Below are 17,758 nucleotides of genomic sequence, written 5' to 3' on the forward strand. Positions count from 1 at the left end.
TGTACGAAGAAGATTTGAAGGATGTTGAAGTTGTAGATCTATTTAAAGAAGAAAACGAATTTCTTCCAGCGACCTATTTAAGTGTTTCCTACTTCGGTTTTGTGACAAATGGTAAACCTGCGCCTCTGCCGGATTCGTATTAACTCAGCAAATGTCGATTTGCCAGAGAGAAAAATGTGGTTATTTATAAACCTAATCCACTATATATGTAATTGAAAAACATGAAATTTTTAGTTGTACCGTTATTGCAGAGGATATATATAGATATGTTTTTTGATTAATTAAAAAAAATAAAAATAAAAATTCAAATCTGTTAATAAAAATTATTTGAATGAATTATATACATACATACATACATCTACGAATCTCAAATGGCCAGCTAAAGTTTTGCCAAACAACGATGTTCTTTTTCGTTACAAGCATATTTTATGAGCATGTAGAGTGCACTTTGCGTGTTTTGCTATGCTCACGCACACTCTCCCGTACACCCACACACCACATTTTTTTGCGTTCATTCTTTTTTCTACGTTCGTTTCGCTCACCGCTTCAAAAGCGCGGCACATTAGTAAGCATAGAGTGCATTTGTGGCAGCGGAACATAATTTTAAATAAAATTAAAATTATTAGCTGAAATAAAAGGCCAGCGTCCGTTTGTGGACTCACACACACACATATACATAGACGCGTATCTCCTGCGGCAAATGCGCATAATGAGCAGCGACCGCTACTGTCACTGTCGCTCGCTCCACGCTACCCCATCAGCGCCCTTTCCCAGCCTCGCCTTGCCAGCTAATACAACCGCAGTTGAAACTTTTTATATTTAGCTGCTTAAGGATGTATGTATGCACTGTAAATAAAAATAAAAAAATCCTTGAAAAATTCGTAGATTTTCGTTAGCAAAAAAAAACGGGTTAAGAGTTTGTGTGTGCGCCAGTGGCCGCTTAGCATATCGCCCAACTGTGGCGCCGCGCTCCGCGCCCAACCGGGTGTCATTACCAAAGATTTGTTGCGCTAAGTATATGCGTATAAATGTAAGTGGCTGTGTGTTGCAAGTACAAATTCTGTCGTGTCTGCTGCCCAGTTGCCTTTGACCATTGCGCCAACCCTGCGGCGGCCTATCTATACTCAGTCGTGCCCGCTTAAAAATAGCATTTAAAAATATCAGTTGCATCCCCCCTTTTCTAATCCCTTTTTCCTTTTGTCTCAGTTTTTTTCGACATTTCTTACATTCGGTTTTGCCTTACATTATCCTTTTTTATTCGCTTTCAAATGTATTTGAAACCGCCTTTTACATTCATTTGACATTTTTTCGGGCACATATCCTTGAGTTCGGACAATGTTGCACTTACGTTGGCTGGTAAGTGTGGCGGTAAGTAGTACATACAATATGTATGCGAACTCTGTTATTTGTGACGTTGGTATGTATGTATTTGTGTGGTCACATGCGTCCACATGTCCAATGAAGATGTATTCATTCATTCGCTCGAAAATGCTGCGGGCTTTTTAGATGGGTGGAGCCATCATTAAATATGCAAATTATTAAGGGTTGTTTCGTCAGAAATTGTCGTGAATTATTAGCTAAAAACACGATTACTTACTCTTATATCTCATCATACCAATGTACTTTCACTGAGTGTAGGAAAATATTAGTGAATAGTACCAATTAATACCCCGTTATTTGGATGGTTGTAGTAACTATTTATACAAATTAAAAAATCTCAACTTCGAGATTTATTCCCTCGCTTGGTGGTTTGTTACCATCTTGACTGTAGACTTTCATATATATGTGGTGTGGTACATGTCGTATGAGTAACATTTTTTCAAAAATAACAAACATAAATCTTGCACTTTATTATACTAAAATTTTTTTATCCGCAACGAAACTGCATACTCAAAATTTTTTTACGAAATCGAATTAGAAATTTGCAAATGTTTAGAAGTAAACAACGGATTTTTATTTGTTATCCTCTTTAGATCAGACATGGATCAGAAAATAGTTTTGGCGCCTAAATCAACCTGTGTGCGACGACCTTCACGGACCATGAAAAACAGCTTTTTATAAAAATACAACTATTGTGTTATATGTACGTAGGATATTTTTTGGGACGCGATTGCCATCTGTTCAAAGTTTTAAAATTATTTAAAATTATAAATTCAGCGCGATGTTATAATATGCATTAGATGTCAAAAGAACAAACGTAAAAACAAAGTTTGAAGAAGGTTGCCACGTTTCAAGAAATAAAATTTAATTTATTAAGTTATATTAAGTATTACAATTATGTAGGTAAAACAAGAGTTTTAAGAATGCTTATTTTAATATTTTTAAGGTGGTTTCCACCGGGTTAAAAGACAAATTTATTAATTCAAAAAGTTAAATACATATGTATGTATAATTTTCTGTTCTAAAGCCAAACTTTAATTTAATTAATTAACGAAAATATGATTACAATATTGTCATCAAACGAAACAGATTTAAAAAAGAGCTTTATTTTGAAAATATTTTGAAAGGGTTTGCCACATGGGCCATTCCATTTTACTTCAGAATATAATCAATTTTGAATTATAACTATGTCGTCGGAACTTATACAACAGTGAAGAATATTAAAAAAAAAAAATCCATACGGTTTCTAAATTCTTTGTAACTATAAATTTAATGAATGTTGCTGGTGGGACACTTAAAATCCCTCTATTTTACCTTTGTGCACTAAAATTCGAATTTTAAACATTTTAAATTTTTTATCCCGCCAAAAATCTGGCTCGACAAATCTCTCCTAAATCTCAAAAACTTTTATCTAAAAAAAATATGAAATCGGTTTTAAAAACGAAGGCTCTGGACTATTATGAAAAGTAACTCCAATTTGGCACCACAAACAAAAAGGCGCTCATTATTTAAAATATTTCATTTGAATATTTCAATAGTACAATAAAGGAAAAAGTATGGCGTACAATCCTTAGGTAAAAACTTTTTTTATTAGCCGAGTTCATCTAAACTGTTCTTGAATAGGTATTAGCGTTGCCAAATGTCGCGTATTCGCCGGGACAAGATTTTTTTTGTATTTTCGACAATTTCATTATTCTTTTCAACCTGTATACTCCTACTCAACATGGTCACAGTTTAACGCGGCTATTATGAGTAGGTCATTAGCAAGCATCGTTGCATGCAACTCCGTAAAAGAAATGTGGCTAAAAATTACCGTTGATTTTTTAGATTTTTTTTTTTTTTTGTGGAGGGTGTTGCGAGTTTTCTTCCATATAGTTAATGCATGAACAAAACTGACTTTTATATGGAAGAAAATGCGCAAAACCCTCCACAAAAAAATAATCTAAAAAATCAATTGTAATTTTTGGCGACTTAAAACTTGCACTTTATTGTACTGAAATTGAATGGGCGATAAAACCGCATACTCGAAATCTTTCTAGTAAATCTAATTAAAAATATCGAAAATTTTATTACATTTTTTTTTTGGTTTAATTAATTTTTGCGAACTTTGTGCGAGCTTTATTTATGTGGTATCTGATACAGATCGACTCATATTTTAAATGAAAATTATTATTAACAATAAATAAATATATATAAGGTGCCAACAGCATCATTTTGAATTTTGCTGCTATTATTTTGACCGCAACTGTATCTCTTACTTTGTTTTCTTTTTTTGGTTTTGTCAATTATTTGTTCACGTACATACATATTTTTGTATAAATTAAAAAGTGTTGTCATGAAATACACGAAATTTATCATAAGTTTATAACTAATCTAAGCATTACTTCGTTGAAATGGATCACCTTTGTTAATATGTGGTTCGTAGTTGGGCATTTAAAGCAAATCCTTTATTTCTCATTTGTCCCGTTAAATTTTTGTAAATCCCGTATTTTTGAGAGAAATTATGCGTTTGTCCCGTATGGTTGAAAAAAAGAAATCTGGCAACACCCGTAGGTATGTATAGTACATACTCGTATTTTACGTACCTCTAATATATACATATGTTTGTATACATACAGTATACACTCTGCTCATACGCGTATTGTCATTCCAAATTATACCACCTTTTAAGCGCTTATCAGTGCGCGAACACATCAGTAGTAGCAGTTATGTAAATAATTAAAAACAAAGCTCTGATACTGTGCTTATGAGTGCGGAATATGTGTTTTACGTTATGCATAATTTACCATCCGGAATCAACGTGTGAGGAACTCAAGTATGCGCCCAGCGACTTATAAGAACAAAACAGGAGATAGTCTATTTAACCGCTTAAGATACTCTTACTCGCATAAATGCTCGGTTTGGTTGACTTCCGCTTTTCATTATGGAAATTTTTTGCGCATAAATTGAGCTTATCAAAGCGGGATGCATGCATACCAGTACATAGATGCATTATGTATGTAACTAGAAGTCATTAAGTGGTACTGCTTGGCACTTATGTGTTTTTGTTTTTCTTACTCGCTTCCATTGTTGCTGCTGGTTCAGGTAAATTAACTCATTTAACAAGTCTCCTGTGGATTTTGTATTTAAATAACTACTGTAGGCGCATTGCTGCTGTTCAAAAACTTGCAGCAGAATGGGAAGTTGTCTTTTACGCCTTTGAATAGGCAGATTCTCTTACTGTTTTTTATTTATTTATTTTTTAGTTTTTTTTTTTAGTTTTCTCTTTATGAAAAAAAATCGACTCCTTTTAGGCAGCGCACACATGTGCAACATTTAAATTGCGGCAAGCGACAGCGTTTGTTGGCTTTTCTAAGTGAATTTATTTGCTAACATTTTAAACCGCATTAAGCCAACAAAAACTATATAAATTTAGCTGGCAACAACAACAGCTAGCTACATAGCTGCGGCACAAACACTTAACCAAAATTTTGGCTAATGAAATAAATATTCATATTTTAAACGCTTAAATGTTTAGCTTACTAAGTATGAGTGCGACATGCATTAAGCGTGGTCTGCCAATCTTTTTTTGCACTCTACTTATACATACATTTTTCTTGAATTTTTTTTCTATTTTTTCTTTTTTTTTTTTTCTCTGACTTTATCGCTCTTTTTCTAACTCATTCTTTCTCTTATTGTCTCATTGCAGCGCTTTTAATTTAGATGCTTTGGTCTTTAGCAACAATCCACACCTGGAACTGCGTCAGTTGCGCTGGCATCCGTTTTCACCTACCGACTCGCATCTGCTCGTTCTACTCTCGGACAATACCATACGGTAAGTGTTTTGTTGGCTGACAACTGGCAATGTATTTTCTAATCCAAGCGTCTAATTTATTGTTTAGTTGTTTGGCCACAATTAACTGCAGTTGTGACGTTTTAAATAAGCGTTTTTGTTGAGTAAAGTAATACAACTAGGAAGTAGGGTAAAATGTGCTTGAAATGGACTAGTTTCGAATGCAATGAAAGGAGTTAAATATGCCATGGTTTTGGGCTAATAAAATATGGAAAAGATATATATTGCTATTTGCTTTTCTAGAAAGACACGCGCTTGATAACTTTTTCTGACCAAAAAAGACAGATAAGAGTAATTTCTAGTTCGTTTCATACGGCAGAAATTTGTGAATATACTTTAATCTAAGCCTTGGCCTTTGCCCTTTTTCTTGGCTGTGTTAATGTTTTTGCTCTTGGCTTTGTCTTTTTTATCTTGTGTATTTTGTCTACCTTTGGCTTTGTTTTCATCTTCTTTTTAATTTTATCTACATCTTAATATTTATCTGTATTGTATTTTTATCTTTATATATACCATTTTTTCTATCTTTATCTCTATATTTATCTCTGTCTTTATCTTTACATTTACCTTCATCTCCATCTTCTTCTTTACCTTTATATTTATCTTCATCTCCGTCTTCATCTTGGCCTTTATCTTTATTTGTATATTCATCCTTCCTTTTATTTTCATATCCATCTTCTTCTTTATCTTCATCTTTAACTTTATCCTTATACCTTATCCTTATCTTCATTTTTGTTTGTATCTTTTTTTATCTTTATCTTTTAATTTTCATCTTTTTATATTGTCTCGGTCCTTTAATTTTTTCCGTTGTCTCTGATTTTTTCCGGAGATTAGGCCCGACGCCACAGAAGTCTAGTCCTGTCATTATTCATAGTGATTCTGTCATTAGGTCATTCATATTGATTCTGTGAAAAAATTAGGGTTGGGCAGTATCGCCGAAACCCAAGTTTCCAAGTACTCAGCACTCACAAAAGAACTCCGTACTCAAAAACACTCTGCTCCAATCATCACTCTGACACATGTATTCAAAGTACTCAATATTAAGTGTCGAATTTGTAGATACCTAGAAGAACTGAGTTCTCCTTACATTTACCGGTATTCACAAATGATTGGACTCAGTTTCAAGTGTCAATAATTTTCAAGTATGTACAATACTTGTACCCAATGCAGTGCGCCATTCATTTGACGTAATTTGGGATCAATATATTAATTTGTGAGATTTGTGCACTAAGCATTGAAATGTTACCAACATGTGTACATGTATTTAATGAGAGTACTCAGTACTCTCAAAAATACCCGATCTATAAAAGTGTCGGTACCAAAGAAGTCGATCCTCAAAAGAACTCGATAACTCCTATCACTAGAAAAATACGACCGATTACAGCCTTGTGCATGACTGAGCTGCCCCAGGCGACTGTGGAGCAATGAAATTCTCCACCGAAACAGCACTAACAACTGAGTCAGCTTTTTCGTGGCGCTTCGCGTCTACACGACCTGGCACCGACATAAGCGTACGCTTTTTTGTCTGTCATGCTGGATTAGCTATTCGATTACTTTTGTTCAAAAGGCAGTTATCAAGGAGGAATGCGTTCCGTCTCGAAAAAGATTCCAGTTTCAGAGCTAAAGTCTATTAGATGCACGTCCTTGTGTACATTGATGACGTCGGCTGTAAAAAGCCGTCCTTACCATAATAGTGCCAGTCTATCCAGTAAGGAAAGGCGCACCGAAATATTAGCTCCGGAGGTTCGGTGTCATGTCCTCCCTCTTTTTCCCCCGATGACAGGCTGGTAATGAAAATACCTTCCACCGTCCGATTTTTCCCAGTAGTGAAAGAATGAAGTACCACTATACGTTTACTACGTCGCACCGATATGTTGCGTCAAAGACCTCAGCTTCCACAACCTGGTGGAGAAGAACGAGGCAAAGTTGGAGAACGCTTAGAAACTCTTTCAATGTTAGAGCTACGCTTTGATCAGTTTACGAAGCTCCTTCGCTCCCCTCATGTTCGTTACAACACAGCGGCGCTTAAACTGTTTACGAGGGCCTGCGCAGTCTATGTAAATATAGTTAAATTTCGTTCTTTAAACTAAACAGCTTTCTTCAGCAAGTTGCGAATTGTAGGAAATGTATATTTAATTGAAAAAAATGCTTCCTAGCTGGCTCTTTCTGACTGCAAATTTTTTATTATTCTTTATTATTTTTAGCATGCGCTAATTTTTGTTATTTACTATACATATTTTTTTCAATTTTCAGGGTTTATGATAATTCCACTCTACGCCATGTTTGGCAAGTTGGTCCAGTTCCAATTAAATCCGATAACAGTCTTAATAGTTCGCTGTCTACGGCTTTGATGCTTGGTGAAGTAGCGGTCGATTTTGATATCGCGCCCGCTGTGGCGCAAAAAGAGGATGGAGCAATGAATTACAATTCCACGATAACCAATAATAGCACTAAGGAATCACTAAATAATAGTCGCAATTTATCGAAGACACTAAATGAAAGTGCTACAGGAAAGGTAAGTCTTTTTTGTAGAATTTCAAGGTTGACTCGTTCGGCTGATGACCCGTGCTCATATATAATTGTTCCATAAATATTATTATATTTATTTTATTTCACAGAAAAATTCACAGAACTCAGAACGCATTGAGTGGCCAATAGTTGTGCTGCGTGAAAGTGGTAACATTTATATACTAATGGCCGGACTAGATTGCCATAAGTAAGTTTGTTTGTAAATATTTGATTCTAAAATTATAAATTTTTCAGGTTATTGATATTTGTATGTATGTACCTTTTTCTTATGCAGACCACGCCTACAAGGTCCGCTAACAATTACACCACAGAGCAGCGATAATTATGGCTTAGATTCATGCGCTATTTTAGTCATTCCATCCTTGCCTCCCACACTGATTATTGCCGAATCGAATGGCAATCTGCATCATGCACTATTACTGGAAGCAGAAGAGGCAGAAGAGGTAAGTAGTAAGAGAAGATTGGAAACTACGGCGAATTATATGAAGAAGCGCAAAAAAATATAAACAGTAATTTTCATGGGGTGTTGTCCTCTCCCGGCTTCTGTTTAATTCAAGGCACTTGAGGTAGTTTTCCTGGTCTCATACGCTGGCGATTACTAAATATTGGTGTCAGGTATTGTGATTGATGACCTGTGTTCGGAAGTAAACCGCAACCCGTGCGATCTGGCTTCATTCTTCTTCTCTAGTAGTCTAACGTTCTCCTCCACGAAATTCTTCGGAACCATATTTGCCACCAGTACGTATGAGGTCAGGCTGAAAATTGAAATTTATGTCGATAGTGTAAAAGGCCCGACTCTGAACAAGCTAAAAATTCTAGGGGATACTTTCGACAGGCTGCTCTTTTTCTCTGCGCGCACAATCGCGATGACCCTTGAAGTACAGAGCCGCAACAGAGTCTTCGAAGTCGCTTGCCGGCCGCATTTGAGGCGAGGACAAATAAGAGTTGTTGGCAACCAGCGGGGTGCGATGAACGAAGGTACAAATATATCAAAACACAGCACTCTGAACATCTGTGAGTTGTCTTCTGATGCCGTCTGAACATCTTCTGCTCAGCTGCTACCGCAGCAAAGACTTAGAGCTTTATCTGCCTCGAGAGACCTGCGTTACTCTGGCACAACAGCATTTTTTCTTGAGCCTTCCGTTAGTTGAACTTAACGACGATTAATCCTTTTCACGACCGTTGGGTCTCATAACCGGAAAGGTTCTGATTTATATATGGCCAAGAACTGTTGCTAAAGAGCATTCCCCAAACCTCGTTAAGGAATTTCTATGCTGTTACAACAGCAACAACGATTGACTGGCGTAAAGATAGCAATACATGTACTCTTTTTATGATATGGTTTTGAATTTTTAAGCAGGGATGTATTTGGCAGCAATCTGTAGAAACGTATAACCAAAAAAATTTCACTCATTAATTTTTACGACTTGCTGTCATAAGTTATTATTTGCGTCGTTATTTTCTACCTTTTAGTCCTTCAACAAAGGCTATGTCAGTTTGATCATAGACAAAATATTTTCTTAACGCATAACCCAAAATTTTCTCATGCTCTTTAACATTACTTTTTTCTACTTTCATAGTCCTTCAACGAAGTCGATGTCAGCTTGATCATATATCCATCCGAGTATACAGTGCATGTGCTAGAGACGGTGATGTTGGAGTTGGGTTTGCCCAAGGACGATCCAAAATCGAAAACATACAATTGTCCAATATATTTGAAAGGGTACGATGATATAAATTTAAGGATTCTAAACAGGAAACATTTTTTGTAAAACTTATATTGATACTTTTTTATTTGGTGTAATTTCCTCATGTAATTTGGTGTAATTTCTTTTTTAATATAAAATCTTCTATTACACATATTTTCATTTAATTTTAATATTTTTTATTTAATTTTTTTTTTGATTTTTTATTCAATTTTATTTTTTACTATTTTTTAACTCATTTTAGTTTCAAGTTTTTTGTTTTTTTATTATTTTTTTTTTGAATTTACATATTTTTAATTTGAAATTATTTAATTTTTCGTTTTGCATTATTTTATCCAGTTTCATACCATTTTCTTTAATTTTAATTAATTTTATTTTATTTTGCTTTGTTTTATTTGTTTCTTTATTTTATTTTCAATTTTCCTACAATGTATATAAGGATATTTGAAAAATCATAACCTCCAAATATTTTCCAGTGACTACATCAATGAGATGCGCTACTTTGCCTACCACAATGCCGGACTGCATGCGATAACCGTTAATTTTATATCCGAATTGCAGCGGTTCGTAGAAAGTGATGGTAAGAAATTATACTCTATAACATAACATCACACTAACAGACATACTAACCCTTCATTACCCCCACCTTTCCACGCCATAGTTGACTCCGATATCAGCCCACTCTCGATCGCCTCGCATGCCGAGTATATCGTTTGCACTAAAATCGATCCCAGCGAGCGCATTAACGCCGTACTCGGCTTTGTGCTACTCCAAATGCCGTCCGGCGTAGTACTACTACTCGGCAGCGGTGAGGTTATCAGTCTGAAACTCATCATTGATCCCAAAATACTAGTGGAATCTGTGAAAATTAAAGAAGAAACCGATAGGTCATTACCCAAATTGAATGCCAAGTCAGAATTGGATCGTATGCTGGAGCCATCGTTTGTAGATCATGTTAAGAGCATGCTCAAACGTGATGTCACACAACCGATACTCTCGGTAGATAAGACTAGCACACCAACGCCACAGGACTGCTATGAGCTATTGACGCAAGCCATTGAGGTTTTGCGCACACAATACTTGAAGCGTCACGAACAAGTGCGCGCTGAGATTAATAAGCGCGTGAATACGATTAAGTTGCGCAAGGAGCAACAGGGGCGTGAAATTGCCGATTTGGAAAAGGAGCGTGAGAATATAAGGGAGACAGCGCACAGGCTTGCCGAGCGTTTTGAGGAGATAAGCGATCAGCAAGAGATCATAACGAAGAAGTGAGTAGGAAAGAAGCCAATTTTTATTTTAAAATAGTTCTTAATGGACATTTTCTCAACAGATGTCAACACCTTGTACGTCAGGCTCACACCCGCCTTCCCACTAATCCAATTGCTGATAGGGAATTCGCCCAAGAGGTGGAACGCATCAATAAGGAGACTAAAGCTTTGACTAATTGCATTCAAAAGGCGCGCGACACCATCAACAAGCAAACCTATCATGTAACTGTTCTTGATTTATGGTTTATTGGAATATTTGAAACTCATGACCTCACATTTTGTTCTCTACAGATTTCCAAATACAATCAGACTGCAAAGAAGAAGACATTTCATTTACCCGAGCGACAGGAGAAGAATATCAAGGAAATTTTAATGCAGGTGTAAGTGAATATTTTAATGAAATAGTTTCCTTCATTCGAAGTTAAATGTTCTATAATGCGCGTGACCTTTGAAATCAATTGCCAGAGTTAGGGCCTTAATGATATGAGTACACACTAAGGGGAACTCCAGTTAGCCCGTGAGTCTAGTAAGATTGTTCTACATTTGAAGTTAATTAATTAAACAGAAAGGCATTTACTAAAAGTGAAAAAGGTGCAAACATCTTAAAATCATGTTCTTGTTGTTGTAATGGGATACAAAATCCCCGAAGAATTTTTGTGCAATGTTGCTGCAGTGACAGTCCTTGGTCAGATATGAATCTGAGTCGTTCCGGTTGTGCCGAATTCCAACATTCGCTACCGCAAATTTTGATCGCTAAAAGTCTTCAAAGGAATAGCAGGCGCGTGAAACAACATGTTAGTTCTAGTTAAATGCTCCTCATACTGCCAGATTTGACTTGCAATCTACTTTGAGGCAAGCGATTTTTGTTGAGCAATGCTGAATAACCTTTCATGCTGAACGTATGGCAATGAGCCATGCAAAAATAACACCAGGTCAATTGTATAAACCAGATATCTATGAACATTAATTATCCCATTGTAGAACTTTTATGGTTTCTGAGCGAATAATTGAATCAAATGATTTTCACAGGCCTATTTTGGAGCCAGCTTAACACTATCGAGCCCCCTGAATGTTTTTTAATGGTAAAGGCTGAAACAAGTAATATAAGAGCGCAAGGTGCTAGTTTTATGGTGAATGTATCCAATCTTCCCAGGCAAGCGCTCTTAATTTGTACCAAGTCCTCCAACTTATCTGCGGACTGACGTTGCTATGATGGGACGCAATTATGTTTATATTGATCTAGTTCAGCTTTTGATAAATTAGTGTAATTTGGTTATTAGTAGACATCAGAATTGATCGATTGAAAAGGCTGTAGCTTTTTATAATTATCAATACCGTTCTAATCGCAAAAAACACATAACATTACCTTACCTTGGGTCAATCCTGATTTTACCACCTATGTATTCTTGCAGCTTCATTCCTCTTGCACCATGATCTTCTTCATTCGTAAAAATATTTCAATTACGTTTATTTTAAAAAGCAATGTACAGATGGAAATTAGGTTCATTAAATTGCTTACCGTTTATTCATGAAGGGGCCAAACATATATACATTTTTTTTGTATCCAGCCTTTTCCAAGTAGTTAAATGCTGTTTGTGAATTGGCGAGCGCTTACGTGCCTTATTTCATCAACTTTGTGGGCTCTTTCTAATAAAGCACATATTTTTTGTAGCTGCGAATTTCCTTTTTACTCTCCCTTCATATTTTTTATTTATTTATGTCTGATTTCAAATCACAATAAACCCGTCCCGATGCAATTGGTATTATCACAGATATCTGCATATACGGTGACCTATTCGGCTCATCCGTATGAACTCCGGCTGTACAATATTTTCATTTTTTAATCAGCTACACTAATAAATTTTCTAATAAAACAGCAGTTGATCCCGGAAGGCCCCGAATGCCTTATCGAGATAGCTCGATCATTTTCCCAAACTTATGTTTGTAATGCTCGTATGGTATTCTGAGTATTGTGGCAAAGATGTAAATTGTTAAACCTACGACGAGGAACAGCTTGTCGGAAGAATGCTCTCCCAAAATAATGTAAAAAAAAAATTATATAATTAGGTTTTAGAAGTCCATACGAGTTCAAGTGCCAAATCAGGACGCAGTTGTGATTAAAACTTATTATATAGCACCAATTATATAGCGCAAAATGACTAGGCGTAGTCCTGGACAAAAAGCTGAACTGGGCGCAAAATATACAAGAGCGTGTTAAAAAAGCGACGGTAGCCCTCTACAGCTGTAAGGGGGCGATTGGGCGTAGCTGGGGCCTGTCCCCTAGCATCATGTACTGGCTTTACACGGTAGTTGTTAGGCCGATTCTATTATATGGGGTCTTGGTATGGTGGCCAAGTCTCCACAGGAAATCTACAACTGAAGCACTCCAAAAGGTGCAAAGAACTGTGATGCTCTGCATCTGTGGGGCTCTGCGCACAACTCCATCGGACGCTATGTGCGTGCTGCTCGACATTTTGCCAATTGAAATTGTTGGAAAACAATCAGCGGGGTGTGCCGCCTTGAGGTTGAGGGAACTACCAGGCTAGAGGGACACTCAGAAAGGCCACACCGCAATCTTAAAGAACGTAAATATACCGGACACGGATTACTGTGCACCAAAGTTGAACTTCACCAAGAGGTATAGGATTTCCATTCCAGATAGAAAATTCTGGTCAGGAGGGGCTCCCGATGAAAATGGATCACTCCACCTCTACACCGCTGACTCTAAGCTAGACGGCAAGGTAGGAGGGGGGGTCTTCTCAGCGCTGCTGGGGCTGGAAATAGGTTTTCGCTTATCCAATCACTGCAGCGTCTTTCAAGATGAGGTCGCTGCTATACAGGAAGCGGTTGAACATCTACGTACAAGAGAAGTCATTTATAACGATATCTTCATTTACTCAGACAGTCGGGCCGCACTCAAAGCGCTCGACTCCGTCACATGCAGTTCAAAAACCGTAGCGGACTGTCGCAGATCTCTAAACGAGATGGCTGAGCAGTCTGCGCTTCACTTGGTATGGGTTCTGGGGCACCAGAACATACCAGGCAATGAAAAGGCGGACGGCCTGGAAGGGATTAGGCATTCCGCTCGCTACCTGCAAGCTCATTCTAAGGGATCTGTCACTTAAACTAGCAACGGACAGGTGGGATAGCCTCACCACTTGCAACAAGACGAAGCTTACATGGCCAAAATGGGACAAAAAGCGGTCGAAGGATCTCCTCATGCTGAGCAGGGGGGACCTAGCCGCAGCTGTGGGTCTGCTAACAGGCCATGTTGCTATTGGAAGGCACTCGGAGAGGTTAGGGATCCCCCATAACGATTTCTGCAGAAGCTGCAGAAATGAATAGCCAGAAAGCTTGCGGCACCTGTTATGCGATTGCCCCGCACTTTGTAGAAGAAGACAAAAGTTTATGGGTTCAGGATTCTTTGAGGACCTAACCGACATAGCCGAAGTAGGCATACGGCAACTTCTGGGTTTCGCGAAATCCACACGATGGTGTGTGTGATATGTGTCCTAGTGGGGTCACTGGCAGCCACTTCAACCTAACCTAACCTATATAGCACCAGGCATATAAAATTAGTGCTAAGGCCAAGTTAGCACAACATTTAAATTTTAATCTGCGCTCATGGGCCATGCTATACTGAAGAAGAGGGGGAGCGGAAGATACAATTCTGCACCTTTAATTTCGATGGCACGATTTATTTAAAAGAAGACGGAAGTTTTTTTTTATAGGCAATTCTTCGATAAATTGGAAGCTCAGAGATTCTCTTGCACTAGCAAACTGTAGTGGAATTCTGAAGGAATACTTTGGCCTCTAAATTAACATAATTTCAATTAAAAAGGAAAAATATTTCACATAACTATTTAATTATTTGCAACAGCTGACTAACGACGCAGCTTTCTGTTGGCTTTAGCGTTGCTATGTAGGCGACGGCATTTGAATTCATGAATTCCTAGTCAGCTATCGAAACGAAATTTTATGTGGACTGCGCTAGACAATCGCTACGCTGAATTTTCGTCTGCAATATTCTCTTAATGAAAAGCAATGGGGCCTAAAAGTATACAAAATGAAGAAATAACAGATGCAATGTAAAATCAGCTAAACGCGAAGTATAAGGGGCGTGTAACTAGATCTTGCATATTGTTAGGCGCGCCTACTATTTTGGAGATTTTTGGCGATGAAAATTGCTATCGGTTGTTGAAATCCTGTCGCTGGAAATACAATATGTATTATATACATATATCCAAGGCCCAAACTTCAATCATAATTAAAAAAAAAATACCTTTTCATTGCCTTTTTTTAGTGTTTGTGCGTAGAGATCAATAAAAAGAAGTAGCATTTTTTGGTAGAAATAAAAATTCCGAGTATACCTTACTGTTATCGCATAAAAGAACAAAGCGAATTTAAGGTTTTAGAACGGAGAAGCTGTACAAAAAATAACAATTAAGAAACAGACGGCTTAGGAGAAACTGTTGATTCTAAGCATGTTTGTTGAATACTATTAAAACAACCACACTCAACTCTTTTGAGAGTTTTTCTTTTACACATCTTATGCACAAATTAGGATTGATACCGAATTGTTGCGTAAATTGCAAAGGATGCTGTTCGGAAATGCATCATGCAAAGAAAAAAAATCGATAACGGAATGGAAGTAAAAATATTAATCATCGTGTGCACTCTGTAGCCTGTAATAAATTTGAAGCAAAGACATGCACCTTAGATTGGGATTGGATTTGAAGAAAATTAAAATTTTGCTAGTTTGTATCATCGTGTACAGATGTCATAACTTTTAGCCAAGACACGCGCTCTAATTGTAGTATTGGGGCAGCTACCCTGTACAGTAAAAATTTTGAATTGTTGTGAAGAAGGTTTCCAATTTTCTCATTACGCTGCAATAATTTTTTAATTTGATCTCAGTTCTCTTAAATTCCACAATTTTTTCGAAATTGCCTTTTTGATGAAAATTTGTTCTACAACGAACAACGCATCAGCATGTCAAATATTGGAGCTGAAATCCCTATAGGTCTGCTGAAAATTTACTAAATATTTTGTCGTAGTATGTTACAATACATTATTTATTATGCGCGAAATTATCGCATATGCCATAGAAAAGTATTTTGTACGCGGTAAATAAAACAAGTAATGTAAAAGAAAAATTTAAGACAAACTTTTATTGTTGGTTAATAACAGAACTAAAATCAACCCCTACCACCTGACGTATTTTTTTAGTTATTTCTTTTTTTATTTAAGTAATATACGTCTGTTTCCATTATGTCGGACGTGAAATTCGTACGATTTTAGAGTTAAATAAATCACACGAAAACGGAAGTCTGTTATAAAAAAAAATTGCAGTGGCGTAGCTTTTATACCGTTCTTTGGTTGGCAAAAACATTAGGTGATTGATGAAAAGATGGTCATAACGGAGTAAAAACAAAAACAGAAGTAGTTTCAAGGTACATGTAAAGATAAGAAAAAATCTGCTAATCCTGTGAAGTTTTCCTTTTTGATTGGTTAATTTTGAATAAAATGTGATAACCAACGTGACATGCCGGACGTGACAGATTTTCCCTCCATACAATGTTTTACTTATCTCTCGACTCCTGCGCCACCTATCGGTAACATTTTTTTGTGGAGTTACTTCTTTTCCAAATATGAACCATATCGGAATGTAGATATGGGTTTTTCAAATATCTCGACACCTGCGCTACTGCGGATTAATTTCATTTTTGTGTAAGCGCCAATCTATTATTATTATTGTTATCAAATTTAAAATTCACTCGTTCAGGCCTTCTTGCGCAAGCCTTTAATAATGGCGTTACTTACTACTTAAATTATCTTCTTTATCAAGAGTCTGGCATTGTTTCTTGGCTTGTAGGTAGACAAAGCTCTTCGCGAAGAAGCTAGATATAGCCATGTGTGTTCCGATATCAATTATTATCAAGTTTTGTAAGGTATCTTCATAAACTTCAGTTTGAGGTATTTTTGTTTTATTAAAATTCTTTTATTGTGTTTTACAGCGCTGCCGAGGTGGATTCACAAATTCGTGATGTAAAGCAGATCAATCAGCAACTTGGCATTTAAAATGCAAACTTAATAATTCCGTCGAATTTTAGTATCAACATACACAATTAAAAAAAAATGGCGGCAAGCCGTTAGTGGGTAAAAACCGCAAAACGTAAATATATGATATTGAATACATACATACATGTGTGCATAAATCATTTTCGTTAATGGAATTTTTTTATTTACGTAAATTTAGTTTTAAGTCGGATTTAATTGTCACGTCGATACTTACATACATATGCTCGTAAGATGCAAGATATGTCAATAAATTTAATGTTCCAAAAGAAAACGTCTAATAAGTACCTTAAAGCAAATAAGTATTCTATGCTGACAGTTTTGGGTATTTTATTACATATTAAACTTTGCTATAAAGCAAAAATCGGGGAGTAATTAGAGAGATCCTGCGTAGCATACTACAAATATTTACATTAAAGATCTCCAAATTCCCCTTTCCTATAAATAAGTAGACTTATCGGCAAGACCCAGGGGTTCGAGATTGTCATGAAATCGTGGCAACATAAAACAACAGCACTTAAAGTGCACTATCTTAAATGCACAGTACAATACACTGCATTTGTTATTCATCCTCTTGCTACGACGGCGCTGGAAGTAGTCGCCGAACTTCAGCCTCTTCATTTAACAATAGAGCAGCTCTCCAAGAGAACTCTACTAAGCTTTGCTGGAGAGCGCTTTTGGAATGGAAGGGTCATATCTAAACTGCGGATGTTTATGCAGAAAACGAAGCCTAAAAATATGTACCCCATAACTATAAACAAAATATATACAAATTTATTTATTCTGCTAATAGGTATGTAAATGGTACATATTTTTAGGCCACATGATCTTTGACGGTTCACCACTACATTTTATCATTGAGTGTTATGGCTTCTGCAGAAGACGTGAGGAAAGTCGAGGGCATATGTACATCAGTAGCTGTAGAGACGGAGTAGTAGATTGCTCCTTTATGAAGCGATCCATGTGGC

General features: G+C 36.6%; 1 protein-coding gene across 1 annotated transcript in view; it reads left to right on the forward strand.

The window, feature by feature from the left end:
- Nucleotides 1-16,943, forward strand: part of LOC118748880 (nuclear pore complex protein Nup88) — a 132,481-nt gene extending 115,538 nt beyond the window's left edge. Inside the window, exons 3-12 of the mRNA XM_036483602.1 lie at nucleotides 5,069-5,194; nucleotides 7,463-7,724; nucleotides 7,828-7,925; nucleotides 8,013-8,181; nucleotides 9,319-9,461; nucleotides 9,921-10,024; nucleotides 10,106-10,712; nucleotides 10,775-10,934; nucleotides 11,004-11,092; nucleotides 16,730-16,943. Of these exons, the coding sequence (XP_036339495.1) occupies nucleotides 5,069-5,194; nucleotides 7,463-7,724; nucleotides 7,828-7,925; nucleotides 8,013-8,181; nucleotides 9,319-9,461; nucleotides 9,921-10,024; nucleotides 10,106-10,712; nucleotides 10,775-10,934; nucleotides 11,004-11,092; nucleotides 16,730-16,793 (1,822 nt within the window). The 3' untranslated portion in view covers nucleotides 16,794-16,943. The remainder of the gene's footprint in view (nucleotides 1-5,068; nucleotides 5,195-7,462; nucleotides 7,725-7,827; nucleotides 7,926-8,012; nucleotides 8,182-9,318; nucleotides 9,462-9,920; nucleotides 10,025-10,105; nucleotides 10,713-10,774; nucleotides 10,935-11,003; nucleotides 11,093-16,729) is intronic.
- The last annotated feature ends 815 nt before the right edge of the window (nucleotides 16,944-17,758 follow it).

This window comes from Rhagoletis pomonella, unplaced genomic scaffold (genome assembly GCF_013731165.1).
Source record: "Rhagoletis pomonella isolate Grant_MI unplaced genomic scaffold, Rhpom_1.0 Rhpom_scaffold_00013, whole genome shotgun sequence".
Lineage (NCBI taxonomy): Eukaryota > Metazoa > Arthropoda > Insecta > Diptera > Tephritidae > Rhagoletis > Rhagoletis pomonella.